This window comes from Pogoniulus pusillus, chromosome 30 (assembly GCF_015220805.1).
Source record: "Pogoniulus pusillus isolate bPogPus1 chromosome 30, bPogPus1.pri, whole genome shotgun sequence".
NCBI classification, from domain to species: Eukaryota; Metazoa; Chordata; class Aves; order Piciformes; family Lybiidae; genus Pogoniulus; species Pogoniulus pusillus.
Genome location: NC_087293.1, coordinates 11,585,331 through 11,605,768, shown reverse-complemented (window position 1 = coordinate 11,605,768; position 20,438 = coordinate 11,585,331). Strand labels below are relative to the sequence as shown.

General features: G+C 55.4%; 1 protein-coding gene across 2 annotated transcripts in view; it reads right to left on the bottom strand.

The window, feature by feature from the left end:
* Positions 1-20,438, bottom strand: part of ACACB (acetyl-CoA carboxylase beta) — a 33,982-nt gene that overhangs the window by 10,973 nt on the left and 2,571 nt on the right. Inside the window, exons 4-35 of one of the 2 annotated variants that reach the window (XM_064168166.1) lie at positions 19,071-19,180; positions 18,775-18,856; positions 18,103-18,201; positions 17,697-17,806; positions 17,345-17,455; positions 16,958-17,167; positions 16,159-16,329; positions 15,153-15,314; positions 14,246-14,409; positions 12,524-12,674; positions 12,338-12,441; positions 11,424-11,505; positions 10,360-10,505; positions 9,680-9,830; positions 9,441-9,575; positions 8,849-8,995; positions 8,542-8,730; positions 7,888-7,988; positions 7,716-7,804; positions 7,511-7,635; positions 6,473-6,586; positions 6,267-6,380; positions 5,251-5,340; positions 5,020-5,138; positions 4,165-4,302; positions 3,131-3,230; positions 2,929-3,036; positions 2,708-2,764; positions 1,937-1,978; positions 1,644-1,859; positions 1,386-1,541; positions 467-670 (exon numbers count right to left, since the gene is read on the bottom strand). In XM_064168166.1, coding sequence (XP_064024236.1) covers positions 467-670; positions 1,386-1,541; positions 1,644-1,859; positions 1,937-1,978; positions 2,708-2,764; positions 2,929-3,036; positions 3,131-3,230; positions 4,165-4,302; positions 5,020-5,138; positions 5,251-5,340; positions 6,267-6,380; positions 6,473-6,586; positions 7,511-7,635; positions 7,716-7,804; positions 7,888-7,988; positions 8,542-8,730; positions 8,849-8,995; positions 9,441-9,575; positions 9,680-9,830; positions 10,360-10,505; positions 11,424-11,505; positions 12,338-12,441; positions 12,524-12,674; positions 14,246-14,409; positions 15,153-15,314; positions 16,159-16,329; positions 16,958-17,167; positions 17,345-17,455; positions 17,697-17,806; positions 18,103-18,201; positions 18,775-18,856; positions 19,071-19,180 — 4,097 coding nt within the window. The remainder of the gene's footprint in view (positions 1-466; positions 671-1,385; positions 1,542-1,643; positions 1,860-1,936; positions 1,979-2,707; positions 2,765-2,928; positions 3,037-3,130; positions 3,231-4,164; positions 4,303-5,019; positions 5,139-5,250; positions 5,341-6,266; positions 6,381-6,472; positions 6,587-7,510; positions 7,636-7,715; positions 7,805-7,887; positions 7,989-8,541; positions 8,731-8,848; positions 8,996-9,440; positions 9,576-9,679; positions 9,831-10,359; positions 10,506-11,423; positions 11,506-12,337; positions 12,442-12,523; positions 12,675-14,245; positions 14,410-15,152; positions 15,315-16,158; positions 16,330-16,957; positions 17,168-17,344; positions 17,456-17,696; positions 17,807-18,102; positions 18,202-18,774; positions 18,857-19,070; positions 19,181-20,438) is intronic. The other variant, XM_064168167.1, reaches the window with a different exon arrangement.

The window sequence follows — 20,438 nt, the reverse complement described above, 5'->3', positions numbered from 1 at the left end:
CTGGGTACAGCACAAGGGGCAGTGAAGCTGGGACAGCCCTAGTGGCTGGGGACACAGCAGCACTGCAGGTTTCACAGAGTCACAGAACCATGCAGGTTGGCAAAGTCTCTCAGGAACACCAAGTCCAACCTAGAACCCTACTCTACAAGATTCACTTCAAGTCATACCCCCAAGCACCACATCCAAACCACCCTTAAACACACTCAGGGTTGGTGACTCCACCATCTCCCTGAGCAGCTCATTCCAGTTCCTGGCCACTCTCTCCATGAAAAGATTTTTCCTAATATCCAATCTAAACCTCCCCAGCCTCAGCTTGAGGCCATTTCCTCTTGTTCTGTCTCTAATTCCCTGTGAGCAGAGCCCAGCAGCAGCCTCTCCACAACATCCCTTCAGGTAGCTGTAGACAGGAGACCACCCCAAAGCCTCAGCACGGCCAAGCTCGAGCAGCTGTGGTTGAGTTACTCACGTTGCTGGTGCTGGGGTCCCTCACTTCCTTGTAGAGGCTGATGTCCAGGTAGTAACCAGACTCGTTGGTGAGGAAGAGGCGGATGGGGACGGCGGTGGAGGTGGGGGTCAGGCGGATGTTGATCTTCACCTCGGCCTGCAGGACCCGCAGCTTCCAGAGGCGGCTGCCGTAGCGCATCACCATGGACCGCACCGACTCCTCAATCTGGGCACGGCACAGCACAGATGCACAAGGCTGCTGGGTGGCACGTGCTGCCTGGAGCAGCCCAACTGCATCTCCACCCTCAACAGGATGGATTTGCTTTGGATAAGCCCCTTCCCTCTCATCATCCCTGCCATCCAGGGAAGAGGGAAAGGAGGAGCCCCACAGACACCTTCACTTCCACTCCTTCAGACTGCACACTGCCCAGGAAAGAGCCTGTTGCCCAGCCCCATGCCCTCCAGCAAGCTGGTTGTCCAAGACTGCACAGAAAGTCCTGACCACTGCAAAGTGTGAAATCTCAGCTCCTTCTCACCAAACTCAATGGGACTTTAAAGGACACTTCCAACCCAAACCATTCTATGACTCTTATCTTTAAGGTCCTTTCCAACCCAAACCATTCTATGATTCAATAACCTTTAAGGTCCCTTCCAACCCAAACTGTTCTAGGACTCTATGACCTTTAAGAGACCCTTTCAACCCAAACCATTCTATGATTCAATGAAACAAACCACAGAGAAGGACTGGCAGAGAAATTGAGCTGCAGAAGGCTCTGGAGCTGCCAAATCCACCTCTTGTCCAGGGACAGGTGGGCACTGGACAGGATGATGTCTGGCACCAGCCCACCCACATGGCAGTATAGCACATGAGGAATGATGTGGCCTCCATCCTCAGATCATCACTGCACTGACAGCAGGAAGCAGGCCCCTGAGAAACACACCTTGGAGGGATCCATGACAACAGTGGGGACGAAGTTGAGGAAGATGTGGTTGCAGTCCGTGCGGACAGTGGTGTTGCTGAAGGCCACCTCCAGCTCATCCATCGCCTCCAGGAGCCGCCTTTCCCCCTCGTTCTGCAGGTACTCGAAGGAAGCCTCCTGCAGATCACCAGGTGGGCTCGGGGACAGCCAGAGCAAGCTCTGCACCCCAAAGCACCCCCAAATTCACCTGCAGCCCCAGGGCACCCGGTGCCAGCTTGCCTTGGTGACGAGGTCCGAGTGGCGCACGATGGCGCGGACGAAGAAGCGGTAGTCGGTGGCCTCGGCGCCCGCCTGCACCTTGGCAGCACCCAGGTAGAGGTGCATCTTGTGGTTGGCACAGGGGATGGCTGTCAGGTCGAAGTTGCACATGCGGCTCAGCTCCAGTTGGAAGGCAAGAGCTGGCTCCAGGTGCCGGTAGATGCGGTCTTCTGCAAACTGGGGGGGCGTGGAGATGTGAGCCAGCGCCTGGGCTGCCAACATCTGGTGGGCTCTGCTCCAGTCATGGCTCTTACCTCATCCCTGGCTCTGAAGGTGAAGAACTTTGGGAATTCTCTCTGCAGCAAAGAGGAGAGAGAGGACAATGTGAGCGGTCTGGGCAGGCAGAGGATTGCTCTGCTCTTCACTGAATCCAGGAGCAAGAGATGACCTGGTAGGCTTCTTCCTTCCCAAGGTGGGGAAGGGGTGGGAGTAACAGATGCCCTCTGAAAGCACCTCAGAGCTCTGGAGTGGCCACACTGGTGGAGACTGGAGACATTAGCAGCATGAAGGAGATAGTGAAAGAACTCCCAGCTCTCTACAAACCCCTAAAAGGAGGCTGGAGTCAGGTAGGGATTGGTCTCTTCTCCCAAGGAACTACTGACAGAACAAGGTGAAATGGCCTCAAGTTGCACCAGGGGAGATTTAGGTTGAACATGGGAATGATTTCTTCCTCCAAAAGGTCATCAAAGACTGTCCCAGTCTTCCCAGGGTGCTGGAGTCCCCATCTGGAGAGGTTTCAAAGCCTTGGAGCTGTGGTGCTGAGGGCCATGGTTCAGTGGTGCCCTGGCAGTGCTGGGTTTAAGGGTTGGACTCAATGATCTTCAAGAGCTTTTCCAACCAAATGACTCCATGATTCTATCAATCCCTCCATAAGTAGCTCCCAGCTCCTGATGAGGAGCAGACACAGCCATCACCCCACGCTGTGTCAGGAAGGAAGGGATGGATGTTTCTAGCAGTTTTGAGGGAGGTGTGAGCATGATGTGTCTAAAGCCACTCTGCCTCTCAGCAGCTCAGGCTGCACTTACCTGCTGAGCAATGAGAAAGGTGATCCTCCGGAGACCACAGTCAACAAGGACGTTCTTCTGCATGGAAGAAGAAGACTCCACCAGTGACAAGAGCTTGAACATCTCCACCAAGGCAGCAAGCAGAACCCAAGGGGGTGCCACAGGGGTTCAGCATTTAGTGGAGCAACACATGGAGATGAAGCAGTGCCTTGGGGTACAGTGCCCCATTCTGCAGGACAGACCTTGGACTGGGCAAAGGCTCTGAAGATGGGCACCAGCTTCTCATCTTCTGCATGGTCAGCCCAGCGGAGTGCAACGTTGAGGATGTGGATTGGCTCCTCATGGACATTCTGGCAACGAAAGCCCCCAGGTCAGCCCAGAGCAGCAGCACCACTGTCATCCCCAACACCAGCAGGGAGGGAAGGGCAATGGCATCATGCCCACCTTGGTGTCCTCCTCCTCGTAGACGGTGGCTCGTGCCTCACTGAGGACCGTGCCCTCTGAAGGTGGCTCGGTGAAACAGGAGATCACTTCATCGAAGTTCCTGCCCAAACAGTGGGGATGAGGAGAGGAGGCAGGACATTGTGCCCAACCCCTGCCCGAGGGGACAGGGCACCACCTCAGGGACATGGGACATCAGCTCTGGGCAAAGCCACAGCTTGTGAAGTACAGCTCTGAGAGCTACTGTGCCAACGTGCAGAGACCACAGAATCACTTTGGTTGGAAGAGACTTTCAAGGTCACCAAGTCCAGCCATCACTCCAGCACTGCCAGGGCACCATGAAACCACATCCCTCAGCACCACATCTCCACAGCTTTGAGTCCTCCAGGCATGGGGACTCCACCACTGCTGTGGGCAGCCTGGGACAAACTTTGACAACCCTTTCCATGAAGAAATTGTTCTTCACGTTCAACCCAAATTTCCCCTTGTGCAACCTGAGGCCATTTCCTGTTGTCCTATCACTTGTTCCTTGGGAGAAGAGACCAATTCCTACCTGTCTCCAGCTTTCTCTCAGAGAGTTGTAGAGAACCAGAAGGTCTCCCCTCAACCTTCTTTTCTCCAGGCTGAACACCTCCAGTTCCCTCAGCTGCTCCTCACCAGCCCTGTTCTCCAGACCCTTCATCAGCCTTGTTGCCCTTCTCTGGACCTACTCCAGCATCTCAACATCCTTCTTGGGGTGAGCGACCCAAAACTGAAGCCAATATTCCAGGTGTAGCCTCAACACTTAACTCATGCCAGATAGGCTCCCCACTGGCTCCAGCAGCCCCCAGAAGACATGACATGTCCCCACTGGGTAAGTGCTTTGCTAACAATACCATTCCACCCTGACCTCCAGCTGCAGGAGAACCAGAAGCTGCCCTGAGCAGTGCATAGCTGCCACCAGCTTTGACTCTTCCACACGCTTTTGCTCTCTGACATCTGCAGCAGCACCCAAAAAGCAGATGCATGACTGTCCAGACATGTCCCTGCACCCTCACCTCGTGAAGTCCTCGAATTTGTTGAAGGCCACCATGGCTCCCATCCGCTGGCTTGGGGGGGAAAAGCCACTGTCCATGAAGAGCTCGGTGCTGTGCCGGACCAGGTCGGGGTTGGAGATGCTGATGGGTACAGACATCCTGCATGAGGGAGCAAGGCAGCGATCAGCTGTTGGTGGAGGCACTGCTCCTGAGTCCAACAAGGACCATGCAGGTCCCACGTAGGAGCTTGAGCCAGAGAGGGCTCATCCTGCTCAACAAGCAAAGGGAGAATGCTGTGGATGGTTCATAGAATGGTTTAGGTTGGAAGGGACCTCAAAGCTCAGCCAGTTCCAACCCTCTGCCATAGGTAGGGACAGTTCCCACTAGAACAGGTCACTGAAGGCCTCATCTAGCCTGGTCCTGAACACCTCCAGGGAGGTTGTGGAGCACAGAATCACCCCATGTGATCAAAGATCACAACCTCCCTGGGCAACCTGTGCCAGTGTCTCACTACCCACACTGTGAAGAGCTTCTTCCTAACACCCAGATTCAATCTCCCCTCTGCCAGTTTAAACCCATTCCTTCTCATCCTGTCATTCCAAGACCTTGTCAATAGTCTCTCCCCAGACTTCCTGTAGCCCCCTTCAGATACTGGAAGGCCACTCCAAGGTCTCCTCAAAGCCTTCTCTCCTCCAGGCTGCAGAGCCCCAACTCTCATAGCCTGTGCTCACAGCAGAGCTGCTGCAGCCCTCTGAGCGTCTACACGGCCCTCCTCATGGTTCCCTCTGAGAGTCTTCACATCTTGCATGGAAGAGACAACAGAAACCCACCAGCTTTGCCCAAAGGACCATGCCCAAGAGAGCTTTCAGCCCATACCTGTTTGGGTGGGAGAAGGGCAGCATGAACTGGAACTCCACCAGGCAGGTGCCATCGGAGAGCTGCCGGTGCTTCAGGCTGTTCAGCTCGTAGGCGAGGTACCCACGCCGCACGTACACCTGGGAGGGGGTGGCAGGAGGTACTGCTGTGCCCGTGCTCCTACCACAGTCACCCATGCCACCATCCCCCAACCCTGAGCTCAGTAAGCCCCTGGGGCACCCTCGCCCTCACCTCCAGCGCTGCCATGCGCACCACCTGCTTGCTGTGGTAGAATAAGACAGGAAGCACATCAAAGATGGTGGTTTCTGAGAGGATCAGTTTCTGGGGGTAGAAAGTAGAATTTAGGGTAAGGATGTAGTGGGGACCTCCTCACCCTACTGCAGGATGGGGGAAGCACATTCCAGAGGGGTTCTTTATCTGGAGGCTGTGCAGGAAGAGCGGCTGGAAAGGTGCCCAGCAGAAAAGGACCTGGGAGGGGCTGGGTCAATAAGTGACTAAATATGAGCCAGCATTTGGGGCTTTGAAAAGATGCAGAGGTAGGGTGCCAAGACTTGGTAGAGTTAGGTAATGGTTGGACTTGATGATCTTAAAGGTCTTTTCCAGCTGAAATGAAAATGATTCCATGTGCCCAGGTGGCCAAGACATCTGCCAGCACCCCAGCTTGGGTCAGAAAGTGTGGCCAGCAGGACCAAGGCAAGGATTATCCCCCTGTAGTGGGCACTGGTGAGGTCACACATTGAGGACACAGTTTGGTCTTGGGCCCCTCACTCTAAGAAGGACATTGAGAGGCTGGAACAGGTCCAGAGAAGGACAACACAGCTGGTGAAGGGTCACTGCAGAGAGTCTTTGACTGCTTTGGGAGCTGGTTTTAAGGCTGAACTGCTCACAGCCAAAACCAATAGGTCACCAAAGTCACCCATAGAATGGAATCATAGAGTGGTTTAGGTTGGAAGAGACTTCAAAGCTCAGCCAGCTGCAAACCCCTGCCATAGGTAGAGACAGTTCCTACTAGAACAGGTCGCTCAAGGCCTCAGCCAACCTGGCCTTGGACACCTCCAGGGAGGTTGTGGAGCACAGAATCACCCAATGTGATCTTTGATCACATTGGGTGATTCTGTGCTCCACAACCTCCCTGGGCAACCTCTGCCAGTGTCTCACCACCCTCACTGCAAACAACTTCTTCCTAACATCCAGTTTGAATCTCCCCTCTGCCAGTTTAACCCAAATGCCCTCTGTGGATTGCCAACCTTCAGGTTCTCAGGGCAGTACTCATGCCCATACATGTCGATGGCAGAGAGGAAGATGGACTCCACCTGGTTGTACCGCAGCTCGTAGGAGGGCAGGTGGGAAGCGATGAGCACCTACGAGGGGAGAGATGGCTTAGAACCATGGGGACAAGAGCCAGGGCCAAGGCTAGCATGGTGTGGCATGGTGTGGCATGGTGCTTGCTGACCTGCCGGGCTCTCAGTGCCACTTTGGAGTGCTCGGTCTTGCTGAGCTGTGTCAGCTCTTGGAGGATGGCAGTCAGCTCGTCCGTCAGCGAGGGCTCACGGCCGCAGAGCTGGTCCTGCAATGCACCCAACATCATGGCTCTGCTCAGGCCTGCTGCTGTGAGGTGGCTTCATCCCATAGCCCCAGCCAGCCCCTCGCAGCCAAGGTGCTAAGGTGGCCAAAATGTCACTCTTCAAACCAAGGGCAGCAACACTGTGCTGCAGAGAGGAGATCAAGTCCATGCAACAAGGTGGGGATGGACATTGGTGCTGGTGAGGTCACACCTTACTGGGTTCAGTTTTGGGACCTTGCTCTAGGAAGGATATTGAGGGACTGGAGTGTGTCCAAAGAAGGGTCTGGGGAATATGGCTGGTGAGGAGCAGCTGAGGGAACTGGGGTTGTTTAATCTGGAGAACAAGAGGCTGAGGGGAGACCTCACTGCTCTCTACGACCCCCTGAAAGGAGACAGAAGCCAGGTAGGGGTTGGTCTTTTCTCATATGCAAGCAGTGACAGACAAGATGCAGCAGCCTCAAGTTGTGCCAGGTGAGGTTCAGGTTGGATATTAGGAACGATTTCTTCACAGCAAGAGTCCTCAGGCATTGGACCACTAGGATGGTGCTGGAGCAATCATCCTTAGAGGTGTTTAAAGACACATGGATGTGATGCTGAGGGCCAAGGGTTAGTGGCAGTGGCTCAGCAGCTGTAGTGGGATTGTGAGCTCTAGCTGATCAGTTGAACTTTACCTCCAAGGTCCTTCCAACCTCACCTGTTCTATAATTCTATGATTCTGACCTAACACAACCCCCAAATCCTGCATTAAAGAGAAAGCCTGAAAAGTGGCTCTTCAGGTGCCCATCCACTTCCAAAGCACAGGGCCATGATAGCTAGCAGCAGCCAGGTCACATCCTGCAGTGATGCAGAGCTTGTTTTGGCTTATGTGTGGCCTTCCTCTGCCATCAGCCCTTACTTCTGGTGCTGCAGGGCATGGGCTGTACTCACAATTAACATGGTCACCAAAAGGTTCTTCTTTGCCACCTGGGCATGTGAGAAGATGCTCTCCAGCACGGGGGTCATGTTGGGTCTGCACTGCTCCCGCAGGCTGATGACACACTTGTCATAGTGAGCTGTGGGGCAAAGCCTGGTCAGCCCTGCAGACCCTCATGAGAGCCCTGCAGAGTCCTCCAGAGAGCCCCTGAGGCCTCACCATGCTGGAACTGCGTCTCCACTTGCAGGTAGTGCTTCAGCAGGTCCAGCACCACAGCCTTCATGTAGCCCCGGATGCCACTGCGGTACCTGGGGAGCAGAGAGCTCGGTGATGTGGAGTGCTCAGAGAGAGATGGGGCACACACCAAGAGAGTGTGCAGCACTGGGCTCACCTCTGCACCAGCTGCACCAAGCTCTGCGTGTTCATGAAGAAGACCTCCCGTTCAGCCTTCCTCTGCAGCGTGGCCGCGTGGGTGTCCAGCACGTTGGCAATCTGGAGGGAGAGGACATTGGATCATGGAATCATTTTGGTTGTGAAGGCCTTTAACATCGTCCAGGCCAACCACTAACCCAGCACTGCCAGCTCACCACCAAAACACAGCCCTCAGCACCACATCTACACAGCAGTGGAACCCTTCTGGGGATAAGGACTCCACCACAGCCCTGGGCAGCCTGGGACAGGCATTCACAACCCTTTTGAGGAAGGGATTGTTCCTCATGTCCAACCCAAACCTCTTCTGGCACAACTTGAGGCCATTACCTCTTGCCCTGTACTTATTCCTTGGGAGAACAGACCAACCCCCACCTCACTCCAACCTCCTGTGAGGGAGTTGTAGAGAGCAATGAGGTCTGTCCTCAGCCTCCTTTTCTCCAGGCTAAACAAGCAGGGTCTGGTGCAGGATCTGGGGATGGTTCTACTGAACAGACTCTTTCACATGGGGCTTTATTTTTATCTCCCAGGCAAAAGATGCAAAGCACCAAATGAATCCAAAAGCACAAATCCAACCTAAAACCATCTCCTTCCCTCATTCAACCTCCTTTCCCACCTGCTGGCTGGGGAAGCGGCAGAGGACCGAGGTGATGTTGCTGGCATACTGAGCCATCACCTTCCGGATGGACTTCTCCACAGACAGAGGGATTCTCCCCGAGGTGCTTGTCATGATCTCCTGCAGCTCCAGGAGGGGTAAGGAGGGGTCCCGCAGGGTCTCCATCAACTGTGCCACCCACTCCTTCACCTGCAGGGAGCAGAAGCTGGAGCTGTCCCACAGCTGGCAGTGCTGCTGCTCCTGTCATCATGGCAACCATGAGGCCACAGAGCAGGGCATCTGGACCACCTTTGCCCCCAGAACCCACCTTAGTGCTGAAGTAGGGCTCGGGCAGGCAATACCCACTCATGACATTGGTGAGGTTGTCCAGCACGTTGCGGAGAACTTGATGCTGCTTCTCACCAGTGATGGGGAGGGTCTGCTCAGCTGGGAGCCCTCCCTTGAACAGCTGTGCCTAGAGAGAGTAGAGAGAGCTGGGATGGCCTCAATCCTTTCTGACATGGGATGAAGTGACAAGATCTCCCCTCAGCCTCCTCCAGACTAAACCACCTCAGTTCCATCAGCTGCTCCTCACCAGCCCTGTTCTCCAAACCCTTCACCAGCTTTGTTGCCCTCATCTGGACCTGCTCCAGCTCATCATTATCCTTCTTGGAGTGAGGGGCTCAAAACTGAACCCAGCACTCAAGATGAGGGGGAAAGCCAGTGCCCAGTACAGGGTAACATTCACTGCCCTGGTCCTGCTGGCCACACTATTGCTGATCCAGACCAGGATGCTGATCCAGGTCAGAGCAACTCTTCCAACTCCATCCCCTGGTGCAAACGTCTGCGGCGCGCCAAGGAACGCTGCCTGGGAGCGAACAGAAGCAGCCGGCGGCGTGGCGAGCCCCCGGCAGACTCACAGGCTTGACTTTGGTGGGGTCATCCAGCTGCAGACGGGCGATGATGCAGCCAGCCTCCAGCAGCGCTCCCGCCCGCTTGATGTAGTGCAGCCGCCCTGCCTCCTGCACCGTCAGCGTCATGATGATCTTCATCACCTGCAACAAGGTGGCCCAGACCATCACCACGCCAGCGGGTGGCTCCTTTGCCACCCACCAGCACGGCGGCCAGGGAGCTCCTGCAGGCTCCTCTGCAGACCCACCTCGATCTCGGCGTAGACGCTGCCCTCCGCCACGTGGCCGCCGTCCTCTACCGTGTACTGCAGCAACTTCCCCGCCGAGGGCGAGCGCAGCACCGTGGGGTCCTTCTCCTTCTCGAAGTCACACGTCTTGTTGCCAATGGTGATCCGGTATCTTAGGGAGAGGGAGGGGTCTCACCGGCCAGCTGCTGGGCAGTGGGGGAGGGCTGGGGGGGTCCCAGTGAGGATGCCTGATGGGACCTCAGAAGGAGTTCTGGTGGGAGCCTAGTGAGAAGGTCTGGTGGGAGCCCAGAAGGAGGTGTGGTGGGATCACAGTGAGAAAATCTGGTGGGGTCTCAGAAGGAGGTGTGGTGGGAGCCCAGAAGGAGGTGTGGTGGGATCAGTGAGAAAATCTGGTGGGATCTCAGAAGGAGGTCTGGTGGGAGACTAGTGAGGAGGTATGGTGCGAGCCCAGAAGGAGGTGTGGTGGGATCACAGTGAGGAAATCTGGTGGGGTCCCAAAAGGATGTCTGATGGGACCTTGGAAGGAGTTCTGTTGGGATCCTAGTGAGGAGGTCTGATGGGGCCCCAGAATGAGGTGTGATGGGATCACAGTAAGAAAACCTAGTGGGGTCCCAGAAAGAGGTGAGGAGGTGTAGTGGGACCTCAGATTGAGTTCTGGTGGGACCCCAGTGAGGAGGTACCTGTCAATCTCCTCCTTCATGTAGGTGGTGTGGCTGTTGCCCCCGTAGGAGAGCAGCAGGCCGCCGTCGTTGAGCCGGTGCACATCGATCTCGATGTGTGTGTGGTTCATGATGACCACATAGGTTGTTGGGGACTGGCGGGCAACCTGCGGGCAACAAGCAGGGAGGGACAGCCCTCAGTGCAGCCTCCTGTGCAACAGCCTCTCTAGGGGCTGGCAGGAACAGTGTGGAGGGGTGAAGAACATCTCCCCACGTTCAGTGCAAGGGCTGTAATGGGACAGGGCTGTGCTAGGGAGGGCAGGAGGAGGCAGCCTCAAGCTGCACCAGAGAGAGGGGTGAAGAACATCTCCCCACACTCCGTGCAAGGGCTGCAGTGGGACAGGGCTGTGCTAGGGAGGGCAGGAGGAGGCAGCCTCAAGCTGCACCAGAGAGAGGGGTGAAGAACATCTCCCCATGCTCCGTGCAAGGGCTGCAGTGGGACAGGGCTGTGCTAGGGAGGGCAGGAGGAGGCAACCTCAAGCTGCACCAAAGGGAGGGGTGAAGAACATCTCCCCATGCTCTGTGCAAGGGCTGTAATGGGACAGAGCTGTGCTAGGGAGGGCAGGAGGAGGCAACCTCAAGCTGCACCAGAGAGAGGAGTGAAGAACATCTCCCCATGCTCCGTGCAAGGGCTGCAGTGGGACAGGGTTGTGCTAGGGAGGGCAGGAGGAGGCAACCTCAAGCTGCACCAAAGAGATGGTTCAGCAGGCAGCTTGGGCTTGGTTTTGCTCTTGGTTCACCTGCTGCTTTCAGTGTGAGTAAGGAGAGCTCTGCGTGAAGTTCAAATCTTTGGGTTGAAAAGCAAGAAGAAAAGGTCCTTCATGAAACTCAGGGCAGCAGGATGCATGAAAACATCTGTCTAGCCAAAGGGAGGTGATTCAACTCATTCTTCTGTTGTGCATTTTTAAAGCACAGCCTCAATATTTGAAGGACAACCTCACGTTTATGGCACCTTGCTCCTTCGGGACAGCCGCACACATCCCTGTCCCTCCGAGGAGCTCTGCGTTTGTTTCAGGAGGACTCACCTGCAGAACGTACTTCACACCCTCGTAGATGAGCTCCACGTCAACGATGTTCAGCAAGGAGTCTGCTGGCTGCACCTGACCCCTGAAACACAAGAGGGAGTCAAACCCCATCAGTGTTGCTTGCCTCATGCACCGCTGAGGAGCAAAGCCTGCGAGCTGTCGGTGCTGCTGCTGGCACCAGGCTCTGAGCTGACTACAGGAGGGACACAAAGGTGACTGGAGGGGACAGGCATCTGCTTTTAGTGACCCACGCGAGTGCTGGCTGCAAATGAATCCAGAGACAGCCAGATAGCAGCAAAGCATGTGGAGATAAGGGTGTGGGGGGAGAGCCCCAAGCGTCCTCCAAGGAATAACTTTGACCTTCATGTGCAAAACCAAAACCCATCTGCATTCAGCCACTATCCCTTGAAAGTTGTTTTCCCAATCATGTGAAACTCTTTCCCCTCTCCACATCAAATGACAGCAGAAAAGCAGGAGCTGAAGGTCCCAGTGCATCCTCCTGTTGCTCAGATGGCTGTGCCACAGCCCATGCCACAGGCACTGCCTCCAGATACACAAAGCTTTTGTAGCAAAGAGGGGCAGGAAGATGGTTCAGGGAGAGGAAGCCTCAGGTCTCCAGGCTTGCAGGAGCACCACAGGCTGCTGCAGGCAGACCTTTAAGACTCCATCTGAGTCCCAGCACAGTGGGATCATTCAGTCCAACCTCTCTGCTCCAAAGCAGGGGCACCCACAGCAGCTTCCCCAAAATCACAACATCCAGATGGGTTTGGAAGCTCTCCAAAGAAGGAGACTCCACAACCAATCTGGGCGGCCTGCTGCAGGGCTCCAGCACCCTCACAGACGCAGTCAGACAAAAAAGGCCACCCCCTGTGACTCTCTGCCCATGGCATGGCCAAGCAGCTCCCTCCCCACACCTCTCCAGCAAGTGCAGGAACTCAGTCATGCAGGTCCTGAAGGCAGCATCTGCGACGTTCAGGGCACCACAGACAACACCCAGCATCGTGTCTGGCTTCTCTGCCTGGAGAGGGGACAGAAATAAGAGGGTTTGGGTCTGACACCCAAGGGAAAATGGTGGCCCTGGGGTGGTCATTGTGTCCCACCTGCACTTTCTCAGCGATCAGATGGTCCAACCACCCCGTGTCTATCTCGTTGTTCTGGAAGCTCTCCGTCTCCAGCAGCTTAATCAGGTACTCCACAGTGGTCCGGAAATCCCCACGGATAGACAGCTCCTTCAGGGCCACCACCATGTTCCTGGCAGGGAGCAAAACCCTCCCATTAATGGTGGATGAGGCAGTACTTGGATCCCAGGAGAGGCAAGTGGAGATCTGCTGGGACTGGTGTGCTAGTTTGAAGCAAGCTGGAATGTTTTGGTAGAAGAACTAGATAACGGGCAGTGAAATGAAAACAATTGATGTCAACTTCTCTCATAGACTCGCTGAGAGCTCTGGGAAGAAGAAGTAAACTTTCTCCATTTTGCTTCTCTTCTGCCTTTGCCTTCAGACCTGGTCACATCTCATTAACCTTGCTCCCTAACCTCTTGGCTGCACCTCTTTTCTTCCTGAGAACTGGGGTAAGGTTGAGAGGGCCGGGGGGAGGTGTTGGGGTGGTTTAAAAGCCCCTCCTGGGGACTCAGGTTTCTGGGAGGGGAGTTGTGCTTTTTGTATTGTTTATCCTTTGTATATTTCTGTATATAATTGTATATAACTGTATATATTGTAAATAGCTGCTTGTACATTCTGCTAGCTGTAAATAAATTGCTTCATCTATATTCCCAGGGTCCGTCTGAGTTAGCTGGGGCAAATACAAAAGTGTGGGGGGGGGCGGGGTAACCCCCAAACCATCACAACTGGGATGAGGAGTTTCCAAACCCTGGGCACCCTCATGGATGCAGAAGGTGGCCTCATGTGGTCATCATGGACTTCATGAAACACTTCATTAGCCAAGACAGACTGATGACATGTTGCTCAGTCACTGAATGAGTATCTCCTGCTCACAATGCTCAGCACATCCTCAGGAGATCACCACAACATGTCATGGAACCACAGAGCCATTTGGGTTGGAAGAGACCTTTCAGATCATCAAGTCCAATCACTAGCCCAGCACTGCCAGGTCACCACTAAACCACGGCCCTCAGTACCACAGCTGCACAGCTCTGAAACCCCTCAAGGCATAGGGACTCTACCACTGCCCTGGGCATCTTGGACCAGGGCTTAAGCACTCTTTCAGTGAAGAAATGGTTCTTTATGCCTAACCTAAACCTGCTCTTTCAGTTCCTTCCATCACTTGTTCCTTGGGAGAAGAGACCAACCCCCAGCTGGCTCCAACCTCCTTTCAGGGAGTTAGAGATAGCCAAAAGGTCTCCACTCAGTTCTCCTCCAGGCTGAACATCCCCAGTTCCCTCAGCTACTGCTCACCAGCCCTGTTCTCAAGACCCTTCCCCAGCTTTGTGCCCTTCTCTAGACCTGTTCCAGACCCCCAATATCCTTCTTGGAGTCAAAGGCCCAAAATTGAACCCAGAATTCAAGATATGGCCTCACCAGTGCTGAGCGTACCAAGGAGCAGTCTCTGCCCTGGTCCTGCTGGCCACACTCTTGCCAATCCAAGCCAGAACATTAAGGACCACATTGATGAGCTGGGGCTGCACCTCCAGCTCAGCCTGAAACCCTTGGCACTGGCCAGACAGTGTCTGCAGCATGACCAAGCTGCTCAGCGCAGCAGCACCATTCTGGTCCTCTCAGACAAAAGCCACTTTCCCCAGCTCATGCACCAATTCTGAGCCTTCCTGAAGTCACCCAGACTCCACCCAGTGCCACCACACTCACGAGATGGCCTCCTCCCGGTTCTCTCCCCACGAGAAGCAGTGCCCAAACTGGGAGTCAGCAAACTCGTGCAGCCCCCCAGCTGCTGCCACGCTGAAGTACCCCCAGACGTTCTTGCTGCTGCGGAAGTTCAGCTCCTGCACCGTCCCCGAGCTGGGCTTGAAACCCTGAGTGAAGACAGAGCAGAAGACATGGAGAAGCCAGGCTGGATGGAGTGTAAGCAGGGAAGGGCAAGCTCCTCACCATCTACAGATGGATCTCGCCAGTCCCATGGGTTCAGTACCCAGGAGACATTGTCCAGCTGGGGAGGACCTCACCCAGCTTCAATTCTGTCCCCATGTTTAGCCTGGAGAAGAGGAGGCTCAGGGCAGAGCTCATTGCTGTCTACAACTGCCTGAAGGGAGGCTGTAGCCAGGTGGGGTTGGGCTCTTCTGCCACACAAGCAGCAACAGAAGAAGGGGACACAGTCTCAAGCTGTGCCAGGGGAGGTCTAGGCTGGATGTTAGGAGGAAGTTGTTGGCAGAAAGAGTGATTGGCATTGGAATGGGCTGCCCAGGGAGGTGGAGTTGCTGTTGCTGGAGCTGTTGAAGCAAAGCCTGGCTGGGGCACTTAGTGCCATGGTCTGGTTGATTGGCCAGGGCTGGGTGCTAGGCTGGACTGGATGAGCTCCCTCCTGGGCACTCAGGTTTCTGGGAGGGCAGTTGTGTTTCTGCATTACCTCTAACTTGTCTATCTCTGCACACAGCTGTATGTATTTGTGACATACTGTGAGTACCTGCCCGTATATTGCACTAAAGTGTGAATGTGAAGCTTCATTCCTTATCTCCCAGCCAGCTGAGTCTAGCCTGAGTGATTTCACAAGAGTGTGGGGGGCAGGTAACTCCCAAACCATCACATCCCCCCTGCTCACCTCCTCGGGGTTCTCGCTGGTGATACGGGCAGCGATGACGTGGCCCCTGGGCACGGGGGTGTTGGTGGGGCTGTGGAAGCAGATAGGGGCATCTCCCCAGGGGCTCTCCCCATACAGCACACGGATGTCTTTGATCCTGTGCAAGGGGATGCCCATGGCAATCTGTGGAAGAGACACAAGGAGAACTTAAGTTGCCAGAACAAGACTTTAGCACTGGGAGACCTCCCTAGATGGTCTCAATGAAGTACGAGGAGAAGAGGCACCACACTGCAGGAGCCAGAGAAGATGGAGGGATGCAACCCTGCTTCCATCTGCAGCCTGCTTGATGTTTGGATGAGGAGCTTAGGGACGTTGGATGGGAGATGAGGAAACATTTCTTTGCTGCAAGAGTGGTCAGGGATTGAAACAGGCTGCTTGGGGAGGTGCTGCAGTCCCCAACCCTGAAGGTGCTCAAGAAATGGGTGGCCATGGCATTCTGGGACATGGTTTAGTAGCCATGGTGGTGTTGGGTTGATGGTTGGGGTGGATAATCTTAGAGGGCTTTTCCAACCCAAACAGTTCTATGATCCTATGACATGGGCTGAGAGTGCTGTATGAGATCATAGAATGGCTTAGGTTGGAAAAGACCTCAAAGCTCATCCAGTTCCACCCCCTGCCATAGGCAGGGACACCTCCCACTAGAACAAGTTGCTCAAGGCCTCATCTAATCCGACCTTGAACACCTCCAGGGAGGAAGCATCCACAGCCTCCCTGAGCAACCCATTACAGGGAGATCACAGTATCACAGTATCATCAGGGTTGGAAGAGACCTCACAGATCATCAAGTGCAACCCTTTTGGACTCAATGATCTTAAGGACTTTGCCAAGCAGGCAGCAATGTTGTGGCACATGAGACAGCTTCCACCTGGGCACCAGCTCATCACTTCTCCCTAAATCACAAAACATCCACCCAATGGAGCCACCCAAAACCTCCACCTCATGGGGTCACCCATGTGGGCTGAGATACCTGGAGCTGGGCAGCAGGCAGGTTCACATCTGCAATCATCTCTGTACAAGGGTGCTCCACCTGCAGGCGTGGGTTCAGCTCCAGGAAGTGGAAGCTCCCATCCTCGCTGTAGAGGTACTCCACGGTGCCTGTGCTCACGTAGCCAACCATCTGTGCCAGGCGCACCGCGCACTGCGGGAGAGTCAGAGAGTTCAGCACACAGCCACGAAGGTGATGAAGGGAATGGAACATCTCTCTTGTGAGGAGAGCCTGAGGAGCTGGGGCTGTGCTGCTTGGAGAGGAGGAGACTGAGAGGTGACCTCAGCAATGGTTATCAATGTGTGCAGGGTGAGTGGCAGGAGGCTGGAGCCAGGCTCTGCTGGGTGATGCCCAACGACAGCACAAGGGGCACTGGTGGAAGCTGAGGCAGAGGAAGGTTCATTTAAACATGAGGAGGATCTTTTTCAGTGTGAGGGTGACAGAACATTGCAACAGGCTGCCCAGGGGAGTTGTGGAGTCTCCCTCTGTGGAGATATTCAAAACCTGTCTGGGTGTGTTGCTGTGTGATCTGCTCTAGGTGCTCCTGCTCTGGCAGGGGGGTTGGACTGGCTGAGCTTTGGAGGTCCCTTCCAGCCCCTGCCATCCTGTGAAACCACCCCAGCGGCCAAAGCCTTTCCGCTCACCGCAGCAGAGCAGCGCTGTCCCTCCAGCAGCAGTGCCACTGCGTGGATCCGAGGAGACCAGCAGGGCTGGGGCTTCCTGCTTGGCTCAGAGTGGCCTTCCCGAGTGACTAAACTCACCCAAGGGCAGGGCGACCTACCTGCTCCATCACCTCGATGACAGAGGGGGCGGCGACGGCGACGGGCGCCTCCTCGATGATCTTCTGGTGGCGGCGCTGGATGGAGCAGTCGCGGCCGAAGAGGGAGATGGCAGTGCCGTACTCGTCGGCCAGCACCTGCACCTCCAGGTGCCGAGCGTGCTGGGCCAGCTTCATCAGGAAGATGGGCGAGCCGGGGGCCTCTGCCTGCACCTGTGGGGAGGCAGAAGGCTGTGCTCCAGCATCAAACCCCAAAGCTCACCCCAGGATGGAGGTAGGTCCTATGGTGAGGCCAGGCAGGAAGCATGAGACACACAAGGTGGGAGCAGGACCCTGCTGCATGCCCCAAGATGGGACAGGAGCTGGGGGGGGGCTCCAGGCACCTCTCACCTGTCGGAAGCAGGTGCCAAATTCTTCTGCTGCCTCCACTTTTCGGATGCCTTTGCCCCCACCACCTTCTGCTGCCTTGATCATTAGTGGGTAGCCAACCTTCTGGGCCACCTGAGGTGGGTTAAGTATTGGTGTGACTCAAGTGCTTTGGACCCCAACCTACCCTCTCCACCAGCCCACCTTCCCCAAACCCCACACAGCCTCCAAGCAGGTTTTTCCACAAAGGACAAATTGCTGCTGGAGCAGCCTCACACATGGTGTGCTGGGAGGTCAAAAAGGTCAGAGCATGCAGGCTCCAAGGAGAAGTAATGATGGACAAGAGAGAACCAACTGTCTGTGGGCTCAGCTTCACCTCTAAGCCTTCCTCCACGTCCTTTACACAGCCTTGTGCATATGTCTCAAGGGGGATGCTGATCATCTGCTGATGCTTCTGGTCGTCCTCACACCACTGGGCAACCAGACCTGTGGGCATGGCCAGGAATATAAGTCACCACCAGGGTGGCATGGCTGAGGTGACACATTAGCTGGCACATGCCAATCCCTTTGTTTCCATGCACATGATCTCCAAAAGCCTCTCTGAAGGCCCTTGGCTGCAATGAGATGCTGAACCAGGAATCCCAGCCCTGGAGCTGGTTTTGGAGGAGATAGAGAGAAATGGGGGAGCAGAGAGTGTGTGGGGTTAGAAGCCTGGAACTGTTGAGGCTGGAAGAGCCCTGTGAGAGCATCAAGCTCTCCCCAGCTGGGGAGGAGGCACTTACCACTCCCGCTCCACGGCAGCGTGGGGATCTCAACTGTCTGAGCCACGATGGTGGAGGCCACTTTGTCCCCCAGAGCCCACATGGCATCACTGGGGGGACCTTCGAATAGCAAGAGCAAGAATGAGCTGGGCCAGCCTGGCCACTCAGCCTGTCCCACTCCCACAGGTGCTACAGAAAGATGGTCCCCACTGAGCTGGCACCACCAGCCCCTCAGTGAAGAGTGGGGGTGTGGGAAACCCCCCAGACCCACTGCCCAGCCCAGAATGGAGTTCATCCCTTCTCCAAGGGCTAGCATGGGATGCCCCCTGGCTGGCAAGCCCTTGAGGTCTTCTTGCACCCCACGTTCCTCATGTGTCTGCACGAGCATTACAGAGAATCAAAGACTGGGTTGGGAGGAAAGGGGCACTTAGAGCTCATCCAGTCCAACCCACTCCACTCAGCAGGGACATCTGCAACTCCAGCAGGTTGCTCAGAGCCCAAACCAACCTGACCTGCACTGGTTCCAGGGATGTAGCGTGTCTCACCTCTGGGCAACCTGAGCCAGGCTCTCATCATCCTCAGTGTCAAACATTTATTCCTTCTCCCCAGCTTGAGCCTCCTCCCTCTTTTAGTTTAAACCATCACCCCTTGTCCTGCTCCAACAGGCCCAGCCTGATGCCCACAGCTCCTTACCCAGGAATGCTATCCCACTCTTCTGCAGCAGCTCTGGCAGCTTGGGGTTCTCTGAGGCATGTCCCCAGCCAGCCCACACCGCCTGGGCACAAGAGAAGGAGCACCATGAGATGTTATCTTCTCATGTTGCCATCCACAGCATCATGCCCAGCTCCTCCACACAGAAGGGCATCACCCCATTTCTTGGGGATTTTTGGACCAGGTGATCTCTAGAGGTCCTTCCACACACCCCCTTCCTGCAGTTCTTCCCCATCCACTTCCCTCAGCAGGGATATGGAAGCCTCCAGGTGAGCTACCTGGACTGGGATCCGTTTGGAAATGTCCACAATCAGCTCCACGTTGGCGTAGTTGTTGTTGTTGGCCCCACCAGGGACGGGCACGTAGTGATCTGCCATCTTGATGTACTCTGAAAGACAGTGGGGGGTGGGGTGGTGGGAGCCAATCCTCCAAGCTGTGCCCCATTTGCATGGTTCCCTTTGCACCCCCTCCCAAATCCTCCATCTCAGGAAGGCTGGAGGAGGGGGGGAAATGACATACCCCTGCAGCACTCAGCTGCACAGGAGGAACATGTGTGACCCCAGGCTGTGCTGAGCCCCTCATGTCCCAGGCAGGAACATAAGGAGGGGGAAAGGGTGGAGAACATCCCTCACAGAACCATTTTGACTGGAAAAGCCCTCTGAGATCATTGGGTCCAATCATCAAACTAACACCACCATGGCTATCAAACCATATCCCCAAGTGCCATGGCCACAGGCTTCTGGTATGGCTCCAGGCACAGGGACTTCAGCACCTCCCCGAGCAGCCTGTTCCAACCCCTGACCACTCTTTTTCCTCGTGTCCAACCTAAACCTCTCCTGGTGTGACTTGAGGCCATTTCCTTTTGCCCTGTCACTCAACACTAGAAGAAACCAACCACCACCCCAATCCAACCTCCTTTCAGGGAGTTGTAGAGAGCCAGAAAGCAAGGTCTACATCAATCATATAATCCTCACTATCAGTACAGGCTGGGGGAGGAGGTGTTAGAAAGCAGCCCTGTGGAAGGGGACTTGAGGGTGCTGGTGGACAAGAAGCTGGACATGAGCAGACAGTGTGAGCTTGCAGCCCAGAAGGCAAATCATATCCTGGGCTGCATCAAAAGGAGTGTGGCCAGCAGAGCCAGAGAGGGCATTCTGGCACTATACTCAGGTCAGACCTCACCTGCACTACTGCCTCCAGGTCTGCAGCCCTCCTAACAGGAAGGACATGGACCTGATGGAGAGGGTACAGTGGAGGCCACGGAAATGGTCAGTGGTTTGGAGCAGCTCTGCCATGGGGACAGGCTGAGGGAGCTGGGGGTGTTCAGCCTGGAGAGGAGGAGGCTCTGGGGGATCCAAGAGCAGCCTGCCAGTGCCTGAAGGGAGCCTACAGGAAGGGTGGAGAGAAGCTGTTCACAAAGGCCTGCAGTGACAGGATGAGGGCGATGGCTTCAAGCTTGAGGAGAGCAGATTTAGGTTGGATGTTAGCAACAAGCTCTTGTGAGGAGAAAGTTCTTCACTGAGAGAGTCATTGGACACTGGAATGGGCTGCCCGGGGAGGTGGTGGAGTCGCCGTCCCTGGAGCTGTTCAAGGCAGGATTGGACGTGGCACTTGGTGCCATGGTCTGGCCTTGAGCTCTGTGGTAAAGG